The sequence below is a fragment of the Silurus meridionalis genome, chromosome 7, assembly GCF_014805685.1.
Source record: "Silurus meridionalis isolate SWU-2019-XX chromosome 7, ASM1480568v1, whole genome shotgun sequence".
Taxonomy (NCBI): domain Eukaryota; kingdom Metazoa; phylum Chordata; class Actinopteri; order Siluriformes; family Siluridae; genus Silurus; species Silurus meridionalis.
In genome coordinates this window covers 22,907,664-22,933,016 of record NC_060890.1, presented here as the reverse complement: position 1 = coordinate 22,933,016, position 25,353 = coordinate 22,907,664, and the positions used below count along the sequence as shown (strand labels likewise).

At 38.8% G+C, this 25,353-nt stretch overlaps 2 protein-coding genes and 1 non-coding gene across 3 annotated transcripts in view; 2 read left to right on the top strand and 1 right to left on the bottom strand.

Moving 5' to 3' along the window:
• unc13d (unc-13 homolog D (C. elegans)) overlaps positions 1 to 920 on the bottom strand; it is a 41,503-nt gene extending 40,583 nt beyond the window's left edge. Inside the window, exon 1 of the mRNA XM_046854631.1 lies at positions 137 to 920. Within this exon, the coding sequence (XP_046710587.1) occupies positions 137 to 193 (57 nt within the window). The 5' untranslated portion in view covers positions 194 to 920. The remainder of the gene's footprint in view (positions 1 to 136) is intronic.
• Positions 921 to 4,135: 3,215 nt separating this feature from the next.
• Positions 4,136 to 4,206, top strand: trnag-ccc. The gene has a single exon. It is a non-coding gene; the product is annotated as a tRNA-Gly (tRNA).
• Positions 4,207 to 5,243: 1,037 nt separating this feature from the next.
• Positions 5,244 to 22,845, top strand: fbxw10 (F-box and WD repeat domain containing 10). Its single transcript, XM_046853067.1, has 14 exons — positions 5,244 to 5,448; positions 8,581 to 9,109; positions 9,912 to 10,055; positions 10,216 to 10,377; positions 11,415 to 11,542; positions 11,670 to 11,780; positions 11,895 to 12,004; positions 15,079 to 15,282; positions 15,524 to 15,645; positions 15,764 to 15,918; positions 16,227 to 16,369; positions 17,297 to 17,455; positions 20,048 to 20,277; positions 20,718 to 22,845. Exons 2-14 carry the CDS (start codon positions 8,614 to 8,616, stop codon positions 21,338 to 21,340), a joined length of 2,787 nt encoding a protein of 928 aa, XP_046709023.1. The 5' UTR covers positions 5,244 to 5,448; positions 8,581 to 8,613; the 3' UTR covers positions 21,341 to 22,845.
• The last annotated feature ends 2,508 nt before the right edge of the window (positions 22,846 to 25,353 follow it).

The following is a 25,353-nucleotide window of genomic DNA, read 5'->3' as shown; positions in this document are numbered from 1 at the left end:
CAAATAATCTAAATTCATTAGCTGTATATGTATGATCTACCATAAGTCTATATATACTAATATGATCATATTTGTATCCCAGTTTAGAAAATGTGTTTATTGTTGATTTAATTGCTTATGCAAAGAAAAAACTTGCCTGTTGTGTTGGAACGAGCAGCCTGTCAGTGGTGGAACCATCCTGAGCTGGAATCATGTTGGCAACGTGTTTCGAATCGTTTTTCCTGTTTTACTCTAAATCCTTCTGAAATCCTCCTCGGGCCGAGCATCCAGAGCACCTTACCAACAGCACAAACACAGCAACGCAGCTTAAACCAAAACTGGCTTGTATGTAACCTGCTTCAGCAAAGCATTCTTAAGATCTGTCAAGCTGCCATACATCTTTGGTGAGAAAATCTTGCGGAAGTCGACGTTTCCTGTTTCAAAGCTGGCCCTGCGAGGTCGAACGCTTTCTTCGTGTGACTCTATGAGCTTGTCATCATCTCTCTGCGTTGCCTGTCTCACGTCTCTTGCTCCATCTTCCTTCCTTCATCACCACATACAGGCCTCTGCTCGTCTGAACCGAAACGAATCGTTCCTCACGCCGTGCGTTATGCACCGCAGCTGGATTATCTCTTCAGATAAGAGAATTTTGCAAATGAATAGACTGCGTCTAATATATGCAAAGCTCTCAGTATGGCCTTGCAAAAGAAATTAAAAATAAAAAGCAAACAACATATAGGTTTTATGTGAAAATAAATCGTGATTTTTACACACTTACATGAAGGCATCTTTGTGCAATGCAATAACGTTAAAGTACAGCACATGAACACAAGATCGTTTATTATTAACGTCTATGTAAATGCAAAAACACATACAGTGTTACTTTTTTTTTATCAAAGTACAGATCAATTAGAGAGAAAAAGAGGAAGCACTGTTGATGTAGATCTATATGAACAGAGAAATAAAAGCCAGTGACATCATCATCTTGTTTGTGTAATTGTGTGAAATGTTTCCTTGGTATCAGATGATAAGTGACTTTTGTCCCAGACTGTTTTTAGATGTACTTCCCTTTGATGATACATCTGTCATACTCTGCACACTATTATACACGGGGCAAGTTCTGCCCTTTAACACTAAACAGTATTTCACAGGGGTGAAATTCTGCCCTTGTACATTACACACTATTATACAGGGGTAAAATACAGAGCTTGAACACTTCACTCTATAACACAGAGGTCAAGTTTTACTTTTGTACACTACACACTTTCACACATGGGTCAGGTTTTACTTTTGTACACTACACACTATTACACATGGGTCAGGTTTTACTTTTGTACACTACACACTATTACACATGGGTCGGGTTTTACTTTTGTACACTACACACTATCACACATGGGTCAGGTTTTACTTTTGTACACTACACACTATTACACAGGGGTCAGGTTTTACTTTTGTACACTACACACTATTACACACTGGTCAGGGTTTACTTTTGTACACTACACACTCTTATACAGGGGTCTGGTTTTACTTTTGTACACTACACACTATTACACAGGGGTCAGGTTTTACTTTTGTACACTACACACTGTTACACAGGGGTCAGGTTTTACTTTTGTACACTACACACTATTACACAGGGGTCGGTTTTTACTTTTGTACACTACACACTATTACACAGGGGTCGTGTTTTACTTTTGTACACTACACACACTATTACACAGGGGTCGGGTTTTACTTTTGTACACTACACACTATTACACAGGGGTCAGTTTTACTTTTGTACACTACACACTATTACACAGGGGTCAGGTTTTACTTTTGTACACTACACACTATTACACAGGGGTCGGTTTTACTTTTGTACACTACACACTATTACACAGGGGCGGGTTTTACTTTTGTACACTACACACTATTACACAGGGGCGGGTTTTACTTTTGTACACTACACACTATTACACAGGGGTCAGGTTTTACTTTTGTACACTACACACTATTACACAGGGGTCAGGTTTTACTTTTGTACACTACACACTATCACACAGGGGTCGGGTTTTACTTTTGTACACACACTATTACACAGGGGCGGGTTTTATTTTTGTACACTACACACTATTACACAGGGGCGGGTTTTACTTTTGTACACACACTATTACACAGGGGCGGGTTTTACTTTTGTACACTACACACTATTACACAGGGGCGGTTTTACTTTTGTACTACACACTATTACACAGGGGTCAGGTTTTACTTTTGTACACTACACACTATCACACAGGGGCCGGGTTTTACTTTTGTACACTACACACTATTACACAGGGGCCGGGTTTTACTTTTGTACACTACACACTATTACACAGGGGTCAGGTTTTACTTTTGTACACTACACACTATTACACAGGGGTCAGGTTTTACTTTTGTACACTTCACACTATTACACAGGGGTCAGGTTTTACTTTTGTACACAACACACTATTACACAGGGGCCGGGTTTTATTTTTGTACACTACACACTATTACACAGGGGTCGGGTTTTACTTTTGTACACTACACACTATTACACAGGGGTCGGTTTTACTTTTGTACACTACACACTATTACACAGGGGTCGGGTTTTACTTTTGTACACTACATACTATTACACAGGGGCCGGGTTTTATTTTTGTACACTACACACTATTACACAGGGGCCGGGTTTTATTTTTGTACACTACACACTATTACACAGGGGTCGGGTTTTACTTTTGTACACTTCACACTATTACACAGGGGTCAGGTTTTACTTTTGTACACTTCACACTATTACACAGGGGTCAGGTTTTACTTTTGTACACTACACACTATTACACAGGGGTCGGGTTTTACTTTTGTACACTACACACTATTACACAGGGGTCAGGTTTTACTTTTGTACACTACACACTATTACACAGGGGCCGGGTTTTATTTTTGTACACTACACACTATTACACAGGGGTCAGGTTTTACTTTTGTACACTACACACTATTACACAGGGGCCGGGTTTTACTTTTGTACACTTCACACTATTACACAGGGGTCAGGTTTTACTTTTGTACACTTCACACTATTACACAGGGGTCAGGTTTTACTTTTGTACACTACACACTATTACACAGGGGTCAGGTTTTACTTTTGTACACTACACACTGTTACACAGGGGTCAGGTTTTACTTTTGTACACTACACACTATCACACAGGGGCCGGGTTTTACTTTTGTACACTACACACTATTACACAGGGGTCGGGTTTTACCCTGCATTATCTGGAATTTTTTTAGATAATTTTTTTTTTTCTTCTTCAAAATTCTCTTTCTCTTTCACAAAAAACCTACAAACCTGAATGTACTAAAAGTGTAGGATTGATAAAAGCATACACTGTATGGACAAAAGACAGTGGACACCTGATGGTAAGATTTGTATCTGCTTTTTGATGATAATTTGTGTTATAATAACCTCCAATCTTCTAATCAGTTACTGAAATTGTCGTGTATTTGTGAATTTTACAGCTATAATTGTAGTTTTTTTTTTTTCGTAAATCATTATTGTTATTTTGTTATTTGATTTTTGAAGAGAAAGTGTTGGAGTATTCATATCTGCTTTTTGAACATCCTGTTCAGCATTCATTCCAAAATTTCTGTTATAACCAAATATGGGAGGAAAATTCAGGTGTCCCAAAACTTTTTGCTCTTATTGTGTGCAAGTAGTATCACATTTTAATTATGTTTAGCTTTAACAGCTTCTTCCTGCGTTGTTGAACTGCAGCGACATCATGCGTCCACTCACGGAATTGCATGATTAATTATTACTGGATACGCAGCTTGTAGTTGAAAAAAGAATATACATAATTTTTAATCATAGTTATTTATAGTTAGCTAGCAAATTTTAGAATAATTAGAATAATTTGGTTAACTCGCTGTAGATGTAAAACCACGATAGTATACTTAGCGAAGAAAGTGATCAAATCATGTGTCGCGTCATTTGCAATGCTTCTTCTTACAGCAGGAACTGAAATCTGTCGCTTTGACGTAAATCAGAAAAAGAAGTAGAAGAAAAACAATAAACATGAACAGGAGCAAGAAAACGGATTAGATGTAGCTTTTAAGGAAAACTGCGAGACTTCCTGCAACAGCGCCGCTGGTGTAGTGGTATCATGCAAGATTCCCATTCTTGCGACCCGGGTTCGATTCCCGGGCGGCGCACAAAATTTTATTTTCTATCGTATGGATGAAGAAATGGTGGAAAAAAGTCTTAGAAGTTTTTCGAGTCTATATACAACATTAAAATATTTTACCACTAATTCAGTAAGTTAAACAAATGTCAAATGATGTTGATTATTTATGATTGTTGTCTTCAGAAAGGCAAATTCCATGATGTTCACCTGAAGGAAAAGCTCACCTGGTACCTCAACACCAACTCCATAACAAAGAAACCCCAGCAGTTTCTCTTCTTCTTGAAAAAGCTGAGGAAGGCCCAGCTCGCCTTACCAACCTTTGATTGAGTTCTTTTCAATTGGAGACAACTCTGTGCAGCTGGAGATGGTTCTACATCAACAACCTAACAATCCATGAAGTTAATAAACTTGTAACGCTAACTTTTACCAAGCAGGCAACTGCCTCCGGCTTAGAGACAGAGCCTCAGTAACCATAACAAACCTATACACTACTTCACCAATCAAAACAGGCATCATAAGACTAAACTCATTGTCCATTGTATATAAAAATCCTCACCTAATGTGGAACCAGTTAATAACACTGGTTAAATGTGGGTCCCCACCCACTGAATGCATGAAGGGACTGGGATGAGAAAAATCCAACTTTTCTATGTACTGCTCGTGATGCAGCTATGTGAGCCATCATCATGTATTTTTGATTATGATGTATTATTGAAAAATGTGATAAAATAAAAAAACAAAGCCTTATTCTGCTTATTCTTCAGCACCATTTGAAGATGGATCATTATTTTCAGTTGAGTATAAAACAGTGTGATTGCCATGACGAGTTTAAATTCCTGTATTTATGCTGCTTCGAATTCGAGCTAAAATACAAAAAAATAAATAATAATAATAATTTGTAAATAAAAACTGCAATCACAGCTAGGTGAAATAATAATCATTAGAAGTACTGAATCAGGTGACATTTATTTATAATGTTTTTTTGTGTTGACCTTATTTTTCAAATGTTAATTAACATGCACATTTAGTAAATATATAAAAGTTTTTATCAAATTTGCCTAGGGCCTTAAGGCTAGATAAAATCGACCAGACATTGTTTAAAAACAAACTAATAAAACGTCATAGCCAGCGTTAGTAAAGCGGTCAGGGCAATCTTTCTGCCTCCACATAAGCCCCGCCCACAAAAAACGTCACAATGTTTACTATTTTAAAAAAGGGTCTAATAAACAGCGTTGTAACTCTACAGCTGTCAGTCTGCTGGTTTATACAGGTATGTTACACCAGGTGTCTGGTCATTACGGATGGTTATGATCTCTGATGCTGCCTTTAGAAGGTGCAGAACAGAAAAAAAACAATTACAGAACATGTCGAGATCACGAGAAAATTAAACGGCACAACAACTCGTTATGTGGAGCTCACGAGAAAACAAGAAAAAGAAAACTAAGACCAAACTCAGCGAACTCAACAATAATCATGAAGAACACTTTTAATCACGCGTATTTAAGGAGTTAGTTTTAGGAGGTCCCACTTGGTGCGTTACCGGACATTTGACTCTCTGGGTCCCTGTAGTGAACTTCCACTCGGTGTGTGCGTGTGTGCGCGTCCATGTTGCCTAGTAACGAACGCGCGTGCAGCAATGATCACGTGAATTACCCGGAACTAACAATCTCTGATTTCTGATTGGCTGCTAACTGGCATTTAATGATGTAGAATTCGAAACAGTGGCTAATTGGTTGTGATGAGAAAATAGAATCATTTTAGTGTTTTGGTTCTTTAATGAGATGAATGAATGTCTTCATTTCGTTCCTTTGATCTCAAATAAAATAAAATCATTTTATTTTTAAATTTTTTAACAAGATCTCCCAACACGTCTACATACACAAACCTCGTCTGTACTTTCAATAATAAAAAATATGACAAATTATGATCAACAGAACGAGTAGCTCGAGTCTTTAGTTCTTTTGTCACGTGACTCCCATAATTATTGTAAAAACAATGTCAAGATGTGGAACAAAAAGCCCTGATCTGTTGCATTGTGTAGCATCTTGTAACAATAATGTCAACATTCGGACACACAAAACAAAACAATGACCTATTGCAGGGGTGGCCAACCAGTCAGAGATCGAGAGCCACCTTTTTTACTGTGTTACCGCAAAGAGCCACATCATACACATGGGCACACATGAACTTCACCCATCCCTTCCTCTTACACACACACACACACACACACACTCACACCCCTCTGCTCAGCCAGATTTATTGTAAATGTCACACACCAACATAATGACAGAAATTGACTCCTACAGTACTAAGACCACAGGACAGTCATTTTCAACAATGAACACTGCACTGTCTCACACACACAAACTCTGTTTAACCAAGTCCACAAACAAAAATATAATAATTTACAATAGCGTTTTTCTTTTACTATGCATGTTACTTAGTGGGACTTTTGGCATTCTTTGCCTTAAACAATCCCCTTCAAATCTGCCTCGTATTCCGTTGTTGCCACTCGAAGCAATTCTTTCAAATGCGCATGTGCGTGAGATGAATATGGGCAATTATTTTTTACAAGGGGCCACATGAGAAACCTGAATTGTGTCAGAGGGCCACACCAACGATAATATTTTAGGGATGCACAGAAATGAAAATTCAATTCAAAAGGCAATGAAATCCATATTTTTTGAAAATCATATAGTTTCCTGCCTTTTCAAAATCGTCCTCTACAGACGGAGTGCGCATGCTCGGATTGACTACTTTTCTGCGCCGCGTTCTTCTCATATTTGGAATGGCAATCGGGATGTTTGTCTTAAAATTTCAGCATTGCATGTTTTGCAAATCGATATGCACACACCACAGACATGTTGTCTCTTATCCAGATAACCGTGTGCTGGCGGCGCTTTTTTATTGCGCCATTACAATTGTGTTACTGCCGTGTTGTTTCGGTGATTTCGGCCGAAAATATTCGGTGCATCCCTGTTATTTATGATTGGCCTCACGCGGGCCGGACAGGGACGTACAAAGAGCCAGGTCTGATATACCGCAAAGCTTCCCAGTAGGGGCACGCTCATTTAGGTCTTAAAAATACCGTATTGAATTCAAGCGAAGCGAACACACACATTAAAAACCAAACAAACACAAACTTCGATATGAACGTAAGAGCCGAATGCGGATCACTCTTTGAAATGACTCATTTTTCTGAGTCACATAAAGATTCAAAATTAACGAATCGTTAATGAACGACTCTTCACTACAATGAACAAGCAGTGGGCGATACTGCAAAATTTGGCATCGATCCGATATCAAATAAATACTTCAAACGTAAACAATGTTTCAAAGCTTAAATTAGGTTGCAGGTCTTATACAATCATTTATCATTTCAGCAAGTCTCCTTGTAATATCCATAGCTCTTGGGAAGTCACCTAGGTGAAATAGGAAAATAATTGGTTTTAGCCTACAGCCTAACAACAGGAGTCCCTTTCACAGTTAACACAAAAGGGATATTCAGTCATTTTCATATTTCCAGTATGAGCTAACATATATTTCAATTTCTGTTATACATTTTAGATAATCAAATCAAATCACATCAACTTTTATTTGTCACATACACATACATACAGGGTACGACATGCAGTGAAATGCTTTTTACGACGGTCCGGCATGAGGGAATAGAATAGGGAGAAAAATAAAACAAAAAAAAAGAAGGCAGATAAATAAAGTATAAAAAGTATATAAAATATAAGAATTTATAAAGATATATATAAGATATATATGAGAAAAAAAACAAGTGTTGAGTATATTTAAATAGCGGAAAATAGTCTATATTTAATCATTTTGCTGAGTAAAATGAGCATTAACTAATACTGAAGTTCTGATTATGACTACAATATAAAATTTTACTGCTACAGCTACTGTACCTGCATATTCATTTACACCCCTACTATGAATTCCCCCTAAGAGAACACCCCTTTGTGTGCCTGTCCATTCATTCATGTAGCAGGACAAGTTCTCTTCTACATCTTATAGGCACTTAGCTTATACACTCTTTTATACAACTTTACAACCTTTACATCTCTGTAAACCTCCTTTGAGACAACGTCTATTGTTTCTGGAAAAAGAAATTAATGAATTCAGCAGTCCAGATAGTTTTCTGTAGTATTCTAATGTCTGATTTGGGTTCAGAACCAAACCAGACATTACTGGACATGCCCAATAGTGACGAGGAATCATTTTGTCTCAAAAGAATTAGAGTGTGTGGAGTGGAGTTGCATGGCAACAGGTAGAACTACCCTAACATTCCTTTGTGTGTGTGTGTGTGTGTGTGTGTGTGTGTGTGTGTGTGTGGAGTCAGTCAGCAAGCTCTATTTGGTCAAAGGAAAAATACTTGTATTCTTTCTTTTAGACATTAAATAAAGGCATTTGAGGGTGTACTGAGATGCAGCATGAGAGGAAAAGAGGGGAAAGGAGAAGTTTGAGCTGTAACCCAGAGAACAAGTTTAATACACCGGAGGATTCCTTTCACTACACAACCAAACTCTACAACTCAACACAATGGCTCTTAGAAGCGGAAGAAGCTGCAAAGAGAAGGTTCCTTACAGGGATTTTAGTGCAGTGCCAGAGTCAGGAAGTCCTGCACAACGTCCAGAAAGTGCTACAGGTGACTATGGGGAAAGATTTCACCTATGCCAGGAGTCGCGTTAAAGCCAGCGACACCGTTGGCCACTTTAAAACCTTAATTCCAGATGTGCGTTTACTCGGAAAGGAGATGCTAGACACCTGGGAATGGTTTAAGAACAGCACGGATGTGACGAAAACCAATTATTTATTTGGACTCTTGGCTTTTTGTGATGCTGAGATGTTGCACATGTTGGGGAACCTGGCATGTATGCTGATCGAGAAGCACAACCTACACCTTCTGCAATGTAAAACAGGTATAACAAACTTTATTTTTTATAAATATATATTTTTTAATATCACAGAAAAACAGATAGATAGATCAGTGGATCCTTAGTTCCAAGACCAGTAAGCACCCTGGTTCATACCATGTTCCATACCGTGGTCCATACCAGGGTGCTTACCAGTCCATCACAGGGCATTGTGCACATTTTTTTGTACACAATTTTATGTGTGGTTTTTTTTTTTATTATAGTTATTATAGTACTTGTACTGGGCACAATGATGATAAAGTTGAATCTAATCTAATCTTATCTGATCGTAACCCGAGTTTATGGTCGAACCCCCAACCTTGGAGCTCTGAAGTAAAAAGACTAGCTGTTTACCATGCAGCCATGCAGAATTGATTTACTCCAAAAGAGTCATACAAAAAAAAAAGGCTCAGTTACAGCAATACAGTTCTGGTAATACACGAGCATCCTACTCTTAAAATAAGTCCAAAAGCAGATCGACTTTTTAACACTAATTTGATATATTAGCAAATATTTATTCATAATTTGAAACGCTGATCAAATGTATAGTCATCGCTGTGTTTCATGGGCACATTACAGTCTGCAGAACTTGCATTTAAATTTTTATTTAATATTATGAAATCATAACAATATTCAAAACTGGCATATTGAAATGACTGATTGCATCTAGTCATGATTGGGAAAAAATATTTTGACTTGTATCTAACCATTTTCCTTTTTTTTTTTTTTTACAATCATAAATAAAACCAAACAAATCACAAATAAATATTTTTAATCTGATTATAATTTTTTTTATATGGTTTTGCAGTTTTGCCAAGCACTGAAAAGGACAGCAGTTCTGTGACTGAATCAAATGAATCCTTCAGAACTAGTCATGATCTGGACCTTCTTGCCCGAGCTAGCTCAGTCCCTCATGAAACCCGAGATAATACTGAATCAGACCTTCTGGACAGTAAGTCTGCTTTGCTTTTTTTCTTTTTATTTAGAACAAGCACTAGGCATTACTCAGATCTTATAAAAATAATATTACTAATACAGCAAATATTTTCAGAGACAACTAAAAAAACCTGCAAATATATCCACATTTATAATATAATTTTTTTTTCCCATAGCCAAAGGATCTGGGTGGAGTGTTGTGGAGGAAATAGATTGGAATGATGTAAAAGATCCGGCACTCATGGTGGTGCCTATATCTTCCAGATACATGTCAGGAATTTGCAAACAGCGAGACTTTATTCGAGCACTTCCAGTCGGCCTCGCCAAGAGGATTTTAGGTGAGAGAAGAGACATGTAGTAGCAGATATTTTTTTTACTCATTTGCATATCTTAATATGCATAAAAACTCCTTTAAAAGATCTTATTAATATTACTGTGTAGTGCATTATAAGTCTTAATTGTAATAAAGTACCGTGACCCATTCTCTCAAACACTATTTGATCCATACACTATGTATATTAACTTTTTATTGTGTTTAGGTGTTGAGGGATTAGCAGGTTTCTTAGCTCTTAACTGTCGCACTTACTGACAGATCCTTTCAGCTAGAGGGCGACCGATAGCTATGTTGGATCGTACTTGCCGATTATTCAACCAATAGTTTTTAAAAATGGATAGTGGAAAAAACTAACACCCCATGTAAAATAGTACTAAAAAAAAAACAGTACTGAATCATGAAAATGTGCTAAATCAAATAAATATGAATATATAAATTATATTAATAAATATTGAGGTAAATAAAAGACATGCATTCAAACCGAAGCAAAAAGTAATACTCCAAATAAGGTAAAAGATTTACATCCAAAACGAATAAAAAAGACACTTTAGATAAATAGCACGTGGCATTAGTGATTCACCTTTAGAGGCTGCGCTCGTACTGTATAACGCAACCCGGAAAAACTATCGGTATGGATTTCTTTCCGTTTCAGCTCTCAAATATCAGTGCAGATGAATCACAAAACCGATGAATCTGCTGCTTGCATTACTAAAACTGCATCCTAAATTTGTACATTTTGTTATTTATCTTTTTTTTTTTTTTTGTACCTCATGCCCGTAATTTATGTCAGGGTGGAGGAGTCACGGTCACAGAATTTTATTGTATGGTGTAAAATACTGTTTCTTCTACATATGACAATAAACTCTTAAATCTTGATAATTTTGATCATCATATTGTTTGCAAAAACTCGCTCGCAACAATATCCCAAAATGCATTTATTTTTATGATTATTTATGATTATTATTTATTATTATATAATAATGTTTTGTGTTGTGAACAGTCTCAGTTTCAATAATGTAAAGTTTGTGCTGTATGTTTCAGGCCTGTTGGATAAAGATACACTACAGAAGTGTAAACAAGTCTCCCAGCATTGGCGGTACCTAACCGAGGAGACCATTGCAGAGCAGAGCGTAAAAAAGATGGTGGAGGAGCAGGCCATGATTTTGCAGGTAATAGACAGAAAGTGAATTGGTGCCATTGTTGTACATTTCTACTTGCATTAATATGTAATATTTCATCAAGTCGCTCTATTTATATGTCTTTCAATATGTGTGCTGAGATGTTTTTTTTTCATAGGGAATTCCTTCTGTAGTCAACCCTGCCTATGCAAGGATCCGCAAGGTCCTAGTGCCCTTCAGATTAGGGGAGGTGTTCATGCAGCCTAAGAAGAGTTTTCAAAAATCTAAGGTTATTTTAAAATAAGTACTTACAAAAAAAACTGTATCAGACAATACTCTATTATAGGTATTAGTGTCACAATATACAATATCTGTGTGTGTATGTGTGCATTCATTCCAACAGGACATCAGGGGCTTTGAAGCAGTCTATACAAAGATTAAAACCAAGGTTGTGGAGATGGAAGAAAGGAACGTGTACTGTGGAGTCTATAACAGTTTAATCATGCTGGACAGGTAAAGTGGAGAACGGAGCATTTAATTTTGCACTATAAAGTGAGAATACTACCATAATGTTTTACTACCTTAAGAGTTTACACTGTAGTAGTACTAATAAAATACAGTATATGGATAAAAGTATTTGTATGGATTAGAGACAGTGGCATTGAGTAAAAGACAGGAGGTGGAGCTGGAGGTAGCAGAACTGAAGTTGTTAAGGTTTTCGTTGGGAGTGACGAGGATGGACAAGATTAGAAATAAGTTTATTAGCGGGACAGCCCGTGTAGGATGTTTTGTTGACAAGGTGAGGGAGGCGAGATTGAGATAGTTTGGACATGTGCAGAGGAGGGACATGAGTTATATTGGTAGAAGAATGCTGAGGACGGAAGACATGCAGGTAGTTGGTGTGAAAGAGGCAGATGTAGAGGACAGGGGGTTGTGGAGACGGATGATCCGCTGTGGCGACCCGTAATGGGAGCAGCCGAAAGAAGAAAAAGAAGAAGAAGAAGATATGGATAAAAGTATTTAAACACATGAATTTTTTAAGTCGTATGTGGTTCTTCCCCAAACCGTTCCCACAAAGTTGGAGTTACGCAAGCGTACAAGATGTTTTTGGACACGCTAGCATTACACTTTCCCTTCACTTCAGTAAAAGACCTAAACCTGTTCCAGCATGACAATGCCTCTGTGCACAAAGCCAGCTCCATGAAGATATGGGTTGGAGTGTAAGATCTCTTGCTATAGCGTTCTGAACTCAACCTATGGGATGCATTGAAACGCTGACTGCACCCCAGGACATCCTCACCAATATCAGTACCTGACTTTACTAATTCCATTATGTTGAATGATCACAAATCTAGTGGAACATCTTCCCAGAAGAGTAAAGGTTATTATAACAGCAAATCTGGACTAAATGTGGAATGGGATGTTTAAAAAGCACTGATCATGAATCATTGATAGGATTAGTAAGGAGGAAGTGAGAGCAGCGATTAAGAGGATGAAGAGTGGAAAATTCGGTAGGATGACATACTGGTAGAAGCGTGGAGATGTTCAGGAGAGATGGCAGTAGAGTTTTTAACAAGATTGTTCAACAACATTCTGGAAGGTGAGAAGATGCCTGAGGAATAGAGAAGGAGTGTGCTGGTACCGGTTTTGAAGAATAAGGGAGATGTGCAGACCTGCAGTAACTACAGGGGAATTAAGTTGATCAGTCACACCATGAAGTTATGGGAAAGAGTAGTGGAAGCCAGGCTGAGAGAAGAGGTGACCATCTGTGAGCAGCAGTATGGTTTCATGCCGAGGAAGAGCACCACAGACGCATTATTTGCCTTAGGAATGTTAATATAGAAGTATAGAGAAGGTCAGAAGGAGTTGCATTGTGAAGAAAAGAGTGATGGCAGGAGTGATTTGTGATAGAAGGGTATCTGCAAGAGTGTAAGGGTAATTTTAGGTCGAGTTAAACATGCTCCTAAGGTTCCAGTGACCACTGTTCCTGCCCCTCTTCCATCCGTGGATCTTCCCACTTCGTCCAGGTCTGCCTATGGATATCCTCTTCGGTTAGAGGCCACTCTGTGGAGCTGGAGACAGTTTCTCATCAACGTCTTGGGTGGTTCCATGAAATTCCGAAGTAAGAACAGGAGCTTTGAAGATGGATTTGGACTGTAGGTAATGTCAACAGTCTGCTACACTGACTCAGGACTACAGTTTGCTTCTGATCAAGATCACTGTACCCGCAACATCGTATATCTGCAAGAAATGGACATTCGATGCAACCCAGATGAGGACGGGTTTCCTCTTGAGTCTGGTTCCTCTCAAGGTTTCTTCCTCATGCCATCTCTGGGAGTTTTTCCTTGCCACAGTTGCCACTGGCTCGCTCATCAGGGACAAACTTACACTTATAAAGAACATCTTATTCATTTTAATCACCACATTACCTGTGTAAAGCTGCTTTGAGACAATGTTCATTGTCTTGAATTCAATTGAATTGAATTGAGTTTATAGGACTGTGGTGAGACCTGCTATGTTCTATGGTTTAGTGACAGTGGCATTGAGTAAAAGACAGGAGGTGGAGCTGAAGGTAGCAGAGCTGAAGATGTTGAGGTTTTCATTGGGAATGACGAGGATGGACAGGATTAGAAATGATTTTATTAGAGGGACTGCACATGTAGGACGTTTTGGAGACAAGGTGATGGAGGAGATGACAGGAGATGATGGTTTGGACATGTGCAGAGGAGGGACATGGGGTATATCAGTAGGAGAATGCTGAGGATGGGGTCACCAGGAAGGAGGAAAAGAGGAAGGACAAGGAGGAGGTTTATGGGTGTGGTGAGGGAAGACATGCAGGTAGACATGCAGGTTTGAAAGGGGCAGATGTAAAGGACAGGGGGGGTATAGAGACGGATGTTCCGCTGTGGTGACCCCTAAAGGGAGAAGCCGAAAGAAGTTGTTTCTGTTATCATTCATGTTGCCATCCACCATTCTTTATGCCCCATCATATAAATTAATATATATAATGCATTTATATATTATTTTGGGTTAGAACCAATAAATTGCATTCAGAGCTGCTCTTATAGGAAACTTATAATAAACACCTTCTGATCAATCAGGATGGAGAAATCAGCAGCATTAGGGTATAAGTAAAAAAAGAAATCTAACGAATTACCCATTAAGAAAGTTATTATTTTTACCTGAATATTTGTATATAATAATAATAATAATTATAGTTCGAACGATGATGGATTTTACCAACACTGCGAGGTTGGATCGTACTTGCCGATAACTGAATAATCAACCGCTTTCGTTTTTAAAATGGATGCTAGACACAAAAATACAAAAGTAATGTAATTTCAATGCTCACCTTTAAAGATGGCCATTTAAAGCATGACTGGATTTATGTGAGATGTTAATTCTTTAAAGTAAGTTGCCGTTCTTGTACTGTATAAATACAGCAAAATCTTTATTCATTTTTGCAGATAGCCAATAGTTCCAGCAATCAAGTATCGGTGCTGATTAATCAGCAAAACCGATGACTCGGTCGACCTCTAATATTAATATAATGAGTTGGTTTTCGGATTGCTTGTGTTTTATTACAGAGAAGACCACAGCAGAGTGATCCATTATGATGGAGGCAGTAAGGTGGTACTGGGATCTAGGGACCGACTTGTGCGTCTTCTTGACATGGTGCTGCTGAAGGAGGTTCCCCCGCGGATGTATGGCCATGCAGGAAGTGTGAGAGCAGTGTTGGTGTGTGAGGAAAGAGAGTTGGTGATCAGCGCCAGCTATGATCTCAGCATCCGGTACGATTAACTTACACTGACACAGACAGACAGACAGACAGCCCTCTTAAACACAGTTTGTGCACTTTATCATGGAGATGCAATCAATTGTGTCTGGACTTTGCTAGAAAGTTGTTCAACTTCAGTGATTGGCTAGTGTAGGTAATGAATGTGTCATTTCTTTAACAATTCCAACTGCATCCATGGCTAAGCAGTGGTCAGTAAAAATCCAATTATATACACCCATAATTTTATTTGCCAGATGCTGGAACATGAAGACTGGTACATGCATGATGCTATTCTCTGGACACATGGGCACCATCACCTGCCTGGACCTGAACAGGAACTATCTGGTCTCTGGAGCCAGAGACTGCAAAGTCAAAGGTAAAAGTGGTTCTAAAAGTTTAGGTCAACATTTAACAAGCCAGGTCACTTTCCTGGCAGTTTCTTTAATATTTATATTGACACACATTGCCATGCACTGGAAATGTGTTTGTGTCAGTGTGGAACCTGCAGACTGGTCAGTGCTGTGACAGGATGAGGTTTTGTCACCGAAAGCCTGTAGTGTGTGTGAAGACCGACTCGACTCTGGTGCTCAGCGGCTGTGAGGAAGGACTGATCAAGATGTGGGACATGGAGACAGCAAATCTTTTAAAGGTAAACTAACAAGATGAGGCAGGAACTTTTAGGCCTAATGTGCAGTGTCAGGTTCTACAGCTGTCAGGAAGAATGTCTTTCTTCATCTAATACAATTGTTTTTATGTCTAGTATGACATTAAACATCTATACCATTATATTATTATATTCACTTACATTACATTATATAATATTTTATATATATATATATATATATATATATATATATATATATATATATATATATATATATATATAATTTTAAATCCCGATCAGTAAACAAAGGGGTTTGTAAACTATTGGTAAATTTTGTGTGTTGGTGTTTATAGGTTACCCAGAGTCACCAGGGCTCTGTAAGGTGTCTGTTCCTTGACCAGTTTCACATCTTGTCCGGAGGATCAGACAGTAAGGTGCTGGCCTGGAGCACGGACCGTCAATTCAAAAAGTGTCTTATGACCTTCCAGCATCCACGGTGAGTCTTGTGTGAATAAAGTGAGGGTCTTTCAGCTGTGTTATACCAGAAATATGATATGGCACCAAATCCCTGATTCCCATTAGCCACTGAACCCACACATGCCATGTCACCAGGCTTTTGGCACCTGATACACATTTCTAACAAATTAGCGCTCGTGTATGTATTCTCTTTGTCTTAGCATTGTAATTCATGTTTGCACTATAACCATTTTTACATTCGCTTCCCCTTCCTGCTCCTGCTTTTACATGTACTTGGTTGCATAGAAAGATAATTGTGATATGGCCCATTGGGTTACCACATGTTGATTATATTATCTTTTTAACAATTTCTTTTTGTGTAACACTAACAATATTTATTTGATAAAGCACTAATGATATACAATGAATAAAATAACATTATTCTTTGCGAATCTATGTACATGGATGGTTAGTTCAGGTTCTTGCTTGTTTTATTACATTGTCATCTTCATCTTCTCTGACAAATTAACAATACTGCTAAATCCTTCCAGAAAACCTTAGCATATCAACAAATACACATTGTTTTTTATATGTTTATGTGGCACATCGGCCTTACAATTTATAATGCAAACCGTACCTGCAGACGTAACTATTATCAGAAATTTTGTTAATGAAAATAAAGCAACCCCTTTTGACCAATCAGAATCGAGGATTCCACTATGAATTAGTTGTAGGTCCCTTACATTAGTCACATGTACATTACAGAACAGTGAAATTCTTTCTTCACATATCCCAGTGATGTTAGTAAGCTGGGGTCAGACTGCAGCACTCCTTGAGGGTTAAGGCTCCAAGAGTAGCAGCTTGGTGATACTAGAGTAAGAATTCACAAGCTTGCGATCGGTAACTCAAAGTCTTAACCACTGAACTCCTTCCTTTCTCACATTGCTTACATGTTGTTTTGCTGTAGGGAAGTGGTAACGGTGTCTTCCCTCTTCTTGCGAGTTATCACTGGCTGTGTGGACGGAAGGATCCGGATCTTTAACTTGCTCAGCGGAGACTGTTTGAGAGTCATCAAAATCGGCACAGATGAAAGCCCTATACGTTCTTTGCACACACATCATAATACGTGAGTCTGGCCAGAAAACGCACACAAAAATACAAGACATAAACATGAAGCCATCTTTAGGGCATTTTTTTTGTGTATGTATATATATATATATATATATATATATATATATATATATATATATATATATATATATATATATATACGTATCTCACAAAAGTGAGTATGCCTCTCACATTTCAGCAACCATTTTAAATATTTAATCTCCTCGAAGGGACAATACTATAGAAATTATGTTGGATATATTTTAGAGTACCGTATTTTTCGGACTTTAACCAGCTACTTTTTTCCCACGTTTTGAACCCAGAAAACATCAGAAAATAATAAGGACATATTCCTCGGTCTTGCACACATGCAGTAATAGCGGAAAAATTCGGCGGCAGGCTTTTCCCAAAATGCCGCTCTGCTCTTAATGGAGCCACAACATATTTCACCCGTTACACCGTGTAACACTGTCTTTCGTTAAAGCCTGTGTAGACTTCATTTGTTTCAATGTAGACACCTGCAGCTTATGTTTAAAATAAAAATCTTTGTCAAATTCAGTGGGTGCGGCTTATTTATAGGTGCGCTTTATAGTCTGCAAATTACGGTAGTCAATGTGCAGGTTGTATAGCAGTACAGATTTACTGTCCTCTGAAAATAACAACATACAGCCATTATTGTCCAAATAACTGCAGAAAAAAGTGAGTAATGATAACAGCTTTAACGTCATTTTACCATGCAAAGGCACATGTCTTATTCATCATGCTTTTGTCTGCTTGACCATACAAATCTTTTATTAAAATCTGGTGATTTGAGTGCAATTCTCTCATACTGACCACTTTATGTTCAACATGGACCTCATGGTAAAGACTCTCTGAGGAATTATAAATTAGTATTACCCTGAAACCGAGTTACAGTACAGTGGTCAGGGTCATACAGAGGTTTTCCATGACGGGTTTCACTCGGAACAGACCTCACGAGGGCCCATTAAAACAGTCGAGTCCTTATGATGTGCGTCAGGTGCAGAAGCTGCTTCAAAAAAACAGACTCGTGAGTGCAGCAGCGTTACTTTAGAGGTTGCAGAAGCGAAAAGTCCCCTTGTCAGGGCTCAGATTGCACACTGCAACAAGTCGATTTGCAGGCCGTCGTCCCACAAGGAGCCTCTTCTGAAGCTGCTCACAAGAAAGACCACAAACAGTTTGCTGCGGACAACCTGTCCAAAAGCATGAGTTACTGGAACCATGTCCTGTGGTCTGATGAGACTAAGTGAGGAGGTGAGCAGTGCCAAGAAAATGGTGCCTTGCCTACAGACAAGCATGGTGGTGGTAGTATCATGGTCTGGGGTTGCATAAGTGCTGCGGTTTCTTGAAGGGGAAACATGGATTCTAAAATGTACTGTGACATTCTGAAGCTGAACCCGATGTCCTCCCTTCAGAAACTGAGCCGAACAACAGTTTTCCAACATAATAGTGACCCCAAACACACCGCCAAGATGACAACTGCGCTTCTGAGGAAGGTGAAGCTGAAGGTCAAGTCAAGTCAAGTCAAGTTTATTTGTATAGCGCTTTTCACAACAGACATTGTCTCAAAGCAGCTTTACACAAATCAACAGTGATGGTGAATGGTGTGAATTTGTCCCTGATGAGCAAGCCGTGGCGACTGTGGCAAGGAAAAACTCCCTTAGATGTTATGAGGAAGAAACCTTGAGAGGAACCAGACTCAAAAGGGGAACCCATCCTCATCTGGGTGACATCAGGAGTTTGATCATAAATCTTTCAAAAATACAGAACACTGGACAGTGAGAACTAACATGATTACTGGAGTATAAGATTATAAGTGTTGTTCTTTCTGCAGTCTTAAACAGTCTATATGGTTAGTAGCTCCAAGTTTTATGAGCTCAGCATTTGTGGTCACCACAGATCCAGCATCAGCTTCTCCATGCCAGAGCCTTTAAACACTCCAGGAGGTCCAATGTCAAAACTCCACACATGTAGCGGGATCCAAATGGCACTGGAACGTCTCTAGATGGTTCGGGATGTTTGCGAGTTCGGCATCTACTTCTTCAAAGGTCCGTAATCATCACGAGGTGGGAGGTGACTGGAGCTGGCCAAACCTCAGGTTGTCTCGGGATGGGGAGAGAATAGGTGATAGAGTGGCCAAGTATGTCTCCAGACCTGGACCCTATTTGAGCACCTGTGGAGCATCTCAAGTGGACGGTGGAGAAGCGTCATGTATTTAACATCCAGCAGCTCCGTGATGTCATTATCAAGGAATGAAAAGGATCCCAGCAACAACCTGTGCAGCTCTGGTAAATTCCATGCCCAGGATGATTAAGGCAGTGATAGAGAACAATGATGTTCAAACTAAATATTGAGACTTTGGACACAGTTTTGATATGTTTAATTAGGGTGTTGGCAGTTTTGTTGGCAGTTATTTAGACAATAATGGCAGAATGTTGTCATTTTTAGAGGACAGAAAATCTGTACTGCTGTACGAGCTGCACATTAACTACTCTAAAGAATATCCAAGTTTTGTTTTGTAGCATTGTCCCTTGAGAATATAATAAGATGTATGTTTATTTATTTCTCTTTGTTTCTCTCTCCTTCATAGTATTGTGGTGAACAGCAGCAGTCGGGTTTTGTCTCTGCAGTTTTCCGAGCAGCAGTGGGATTACAGCGCGCCGCCGGAGCGGATAATGGATCACACACTTCCTCAGCATAAGATCCCTGCTGCTTTACCAAGCTCAACTAAACCAAAGAAAAATGAAAGGAGATCCAGAACACTGTCTCTCTCCCAACGGATGAGGAACCTCTCAGCTCCCAGCATGCATCACTTACATGGTGTGTACTGTTCCTGTCCATCAATTACATGTTAGTTGGTTGTTTTTTTGTGCTGATGTGGGTTTTGAAATGGAGACAGCTCCATAATGTGTTGTTTCATTATATGTAATGCTTATTTGATTCATGGCTTTATTTTAACTCGCTCCTAGAATTTAGATTCCGATTAGTCAGAATCAGTTGATTCATTGTTTATATCTGCAACTTGGATATAGTGATAGCTTTGCTGTGCGTCAGGTGCAGAAGCTGCTTTAAAAAAACGACTCATGACTGCAGCAGCGTTGCTTTAGAGGTTGCAGAAGCAAAAAGGCTTGTCAAAATACCTTTTATTCCAATTAGATTCAAGAATTTAACAGCACTTTTCAATGTGCCTCATATATGATATGTAGAGCAGCACAAAGTAAAATCAAATAGAACATCAATATTGGCATTATATTTCACAGAAAAGCACTACCTGGCCCAGAGATGTTTAATGACCCCGAGTGAGAGAGCTGTGCGAGAGCGTTTGAGGAAGAAAAGCCCTCATCAGTCTATCACCCCCACCCAGGTTTTCCTAAAGGTCCGTCCGAGACGTCAGCCTGAGTTCAAAGGATCTCCTTCTTCAGCTCAGAAAGCATCAAAACGGTCACATTCTGCCTCCAAACCCTCCTCATTTGAAGGCATGCTAAAAATATACACACCCCTGAAAACCGACATGCATCCCAGCATCCCATCTCCAGCATTACTCCAGACTTTGCCTAAATCTGCATCCACACACCCCCATACGGCCTGTGCCACCACCACCACTACCCAAGAACCTAGAATTTCCTTCATTAAGGGTGAATCGAAGCATCCAAGCCACCATGTTGATTTTGAGACTCCTGCGAGATCTAGGCAAATCCATTGTCCACTGGATCCATTCCGAGAGAGCGGAGGTTTTCAGCTCAGGACAGACACCCAGCTGGAGGAATACAATCAGGCGCAGATGCAGGCTAATTTGTACACACTGCCAAAGGAAGGGAAGAAGAGGCAGTGCAGGGCATCCTGGAGACTGAAAGTGAAAGTTGCTCCTGTTAAAGATGCGTAACTGTGTGAGATGCGTAACTTATCTAATAAGATAAGGTGGTATCAAAAAGGTTTGAGACTAGCGTGCCACAGATTGCCGATTGTCCTCCCTCGTTGGCCTTAAAACCTGGCAGTAGAACCCGGTATTAACAGTCTGGCTCTTGCGGACAAATTCTCGATGCACAATGCTGCGGATGTCAAAAAAGACGATGAGCATGCACATGGTGGAGCTGCAGACCTGCCTCGCCTTTTTTGGTTGTGAAGATGATTGGCTCTTTCACTGCGAAGACTGTTGCTTCGTCTCAGGGTCAACCTGTACGCCCAAGTTTCATCAGCGGTAATGATCCTCGACTTGAAAACCCGGTCATCCACTGCACGCTGACGGAGTTCTTGGCATACATTAAAGCGGTGTTCCTTCTGCTCCTGGGGACGAACTTGGAATCAACACGATGCATGTTGAAATCACTCGTGCGGATCGCCTGGACTGTTCCATATGACACACTGGGGGTTGAGCTCATTCTTCCTGATCGTCTTCCAGTGATGTGCTAACGCTCTTGAAGCGTGCATGCCATTCAACACACCTTGAACGACTGGTTGCAGCATTGCTGTAAACTTGCAGTATCATGTCGAACGTCTCTGTGGCAGATATGCCCAGTTTCACACTGAATTTCACGTTTGCTTTGTGTTCTAACTCGCTGTCCATGATGAAATCTCAGACATGGTAGCACCAGTTGCACAGCTCCCGATGTACATAGGACGATGTCTTTCGACACACTGACTTATTAAGTTCGGTGTTCCCTGAGACTGTGTGTGCAGCCTTGTGCTGCCATCTATTGGCATGCTATAGAACTAGTCTCCAATTTTTTTTATACCACCTCATATAACCAACTCCAGCATATTGGTATAACACAATACAATGGTGATTCCCAAGGCAATGTACAGTAATCCGCCGCTTTACGGGCGGTTCGAATCTCACGCCCCCAGTTTTATCGTCGAATTGCATTTGCCATATGATTTGTTCTGCTGATTTTCTTGCGGATAACATGATAGACCAAAAAACTTAGAGGGAATAGTTTTTATGGAGTTTTATGTTGAAATAATGACATTTATTAATAAAAATCAAATGACTATATACTTGCAAATGATTTCTATGTGTGTTTAAACTGTGTGGGAGGATGATTTATGACATTTTTGGGGTGGCGTCCGTTTATCGTGGTTTTTCGGTTAACGCAAGCAGTTTTGGAACGAAACCACCGCAATAAACGGGGGATTACTTTACTCTAAATTAGTGGTCACCAACCTATTCGAAACTGAGAGCTAATTCAAGGGTACTGAGAAATATGAAGGGCTACTTGTTTGGTACAAACTTCCTGAATAAGATAAAGTGGCACAGTTCACCTTTAATAATAATAATAGTAATATTCGTGTACATGAAGTGACTGTCTGATGTTAATGTGAATAATTCCTCACAATAATTGATTTACCATGGTAGAAAAAACACATATTTAAACATGCAACATTATTTCTTGGTCTTTACAATAATAAAAAAAAGTGCACCTCTAAATGAAGCTTCAGTTACTTTTTTTTTCATCCTCTTTGTGAAAAAAGACTTTGTTTACCCAAAACTGCTCTGCCAGGTGAGCAGTTAGCGTGGAAACTTCTGTGTCAGGTGTCATTCCACATTGTGCCATCACCAACTGCTTTAATAGTAAGTTTAGTGTATATACACTATTATCCAAATATGGTTTAACAAATGCAAACTATTTAATTGATCCATTTATTTATTCAATTTAATTTGTGCTAATTTATTTGATTATTAATTTTAATCAACATAAAAAATGTATTGCATTAATCGGATTTATTCCATTTTTTAAAATTAAATATTATATTTTATATATTATTCAATCAAGCAGGCTTTATATTTAAAATTGTGTTAAAAATGTAAATTGTACCATGTTGGCTACCTCTGCTCTAAATACACCTGCTTCTGCTCACCTGCAAATCAGCTGTTAATTAATATGCCATATACTGAATATAAAAATAATCTCAATCTAAAGACTGCAGGTTTAACCAGAAAATATACTATACAAAAAATATATACTTTTTAAGAACAAAGTCTTTCTTAGGGGAAAAAAGGCAAATATACTCTTAACAGATGTCTTAATAGGAACAGTCAAGCAAATGTACAAAAAGAGAAAAATACACTAAGGGCTAAGAAGACACACTCTGGCGACATCTGGTGGTGGAAAATGTGAAACACAAGAAAAATACACTGAAAAGGTCAAACATCTAGCCTGAACCCCTACAGATCCTGATTTGCTTCTGGGTAGATGTTCAACTAGATTTTAAAGTGTGTTTGTGGAAATGTGTGCTTATTCAGCTACTTCAGTGTTAGTAAAGTCAGGTTCTGATGTACGTCAGGAGACCTGGGGTGCAGTCAGCATTTACAGTCATCCCATAGGTGTTCAATAGAGTTGAGTTCAGAGCTCTAAAGCAGGGTATCTTCCACTCCAACCCATGTCAAGCATATCTTAATGGAGCTAGCTTTGTGCACAGGAGCACTTTTTATTGCTGGAACAGGTTTGCTTCTAGTTCAAGTGAAGGAAGGATCTAATATGTGCCTCACACTTTGTGGTAAAAGTTTGTGGTAACATTTTGGGGGAAAAAAACACATGGCTGGAAAAATCAGGTGTCTTAATACATTTAGTCTATTTACATTAGTAACCAGTAATCAGTGTACAGCTGCAATTACTTGAGTATTTGTGAAAAGGAGTGCTGCAGGTTATGCTGCTGTTATGAATTAACTAATAACTCTATATTGTATGTGCTGAAAATGTAAGGTTTAATTTTATTTTTTTTCTTGTCAATTTATTTTAAAGATCTCATGTAGTCATTCATTTGAACAGACTTTATACACTAGAGGGCAGTATAACATATCCAAAGTACAGACGGGTCTGTTCTAAAATAAACTCTAGATTGAATTATTTCAGATTAGTATTTAAATTATTCTGCCAGTCTGGAACTGGTGTTTGTAGAAACCCTGAGTATCACTACATTCAGCCATCTTTAACGTTCTGACACTGTTTCTACATCGAGCGTTTCTAGTATATTTAATATTCAGTAAGCACTTGATCCTGGTCAGGGTTGCAGTGGATCTGGAGTTGTCTCTGGAAAAAAAAAAAAACTGATTGTGCATAACATTATGACATTATAACATTACGAGCGGTGATCACTGATTATTTCTTCATCATTGCACCTGTTAGTGTGTAGGATTTATTAGGCAGCAAATGAACATTTTGTACTCAAAGTTGACGTGTTAAAAGCAGGAAAAATGGGTACGCGTAAGGATTTGAGCGAGTTTGACGAGGGCCAGATTGTGATATCTAGACGACACCAGAGCATCTCCAAAACTGCATCTCTTGTGGGATGTTTCTGGTCTGTAGTGGTCAGTATCTTTCAAAAGGGCTGCAAGGAAGGAACAGTGGTGAACACAACACACTGCAAAGAAATCGAAATAAAAGAAATTAATGCATGATTTAAGAAGATGCAGTCCAATTATCTGTTAGTGCAGTAAGATAATAATAAAATGTCTTAAAATATGCATTATTCTAAGCAATTAATTTAGTCTTATTAGCCTAAAACTTGCTTGTTCACTACTGTTACAATCAAGATCATGCATACATGCATTTAGCAATTATTTATTCAAATGAAGACTGTCTTGTAATATACAATAGTTACGATGTCAAAACAAAGTAAAATCATTACTTGCTGCTTCTCAAAATATTTTAACTTATTGCAACATAAAAGATTTATTTTGTCAAGTCAAGTTTATTTCTATAGCGCTTTTCACAACAGACATTGTCTCAAAGCAGCTTTACAGAACTTAACAGTCAAGGTGAATGGTGTGCATTTATCCCTGATGAGCAGCCGTGGCGACTGTGGCAAGGAAGAAACCTTGAGAGGAACCAGACTCAAAAGGGGAACCCATCTTCATTTGGGTGACATCAAGAGTTTGATCATAAATCTTTCAACAAT

Excerpts from the sequence above, each read along its gene's own strand:
- fbxw10 (XM_046853067.1), top strand. The coding sequence starts at position 8,614 with ATGCAGCATGAGAGGAAAAGAGGGGAAAGGAGAAGTTTGAGCTGTAAC. Across the intron at positions 12,005-15,078 it reads AGTTTAATCATGCTGGACAG|AGAAGACCACAGCAGAGTGA; the intron begins GTAAAGTGGAGA and ends GTTTTATTACAG. Across the intron at positions 20,278-20,717 it reads CAGCATGCATCACTTACATG|AAAAGCACTACCTGGCCCAG; the intron begins GTGTGTACTGTT and ends TATATTTCACAG.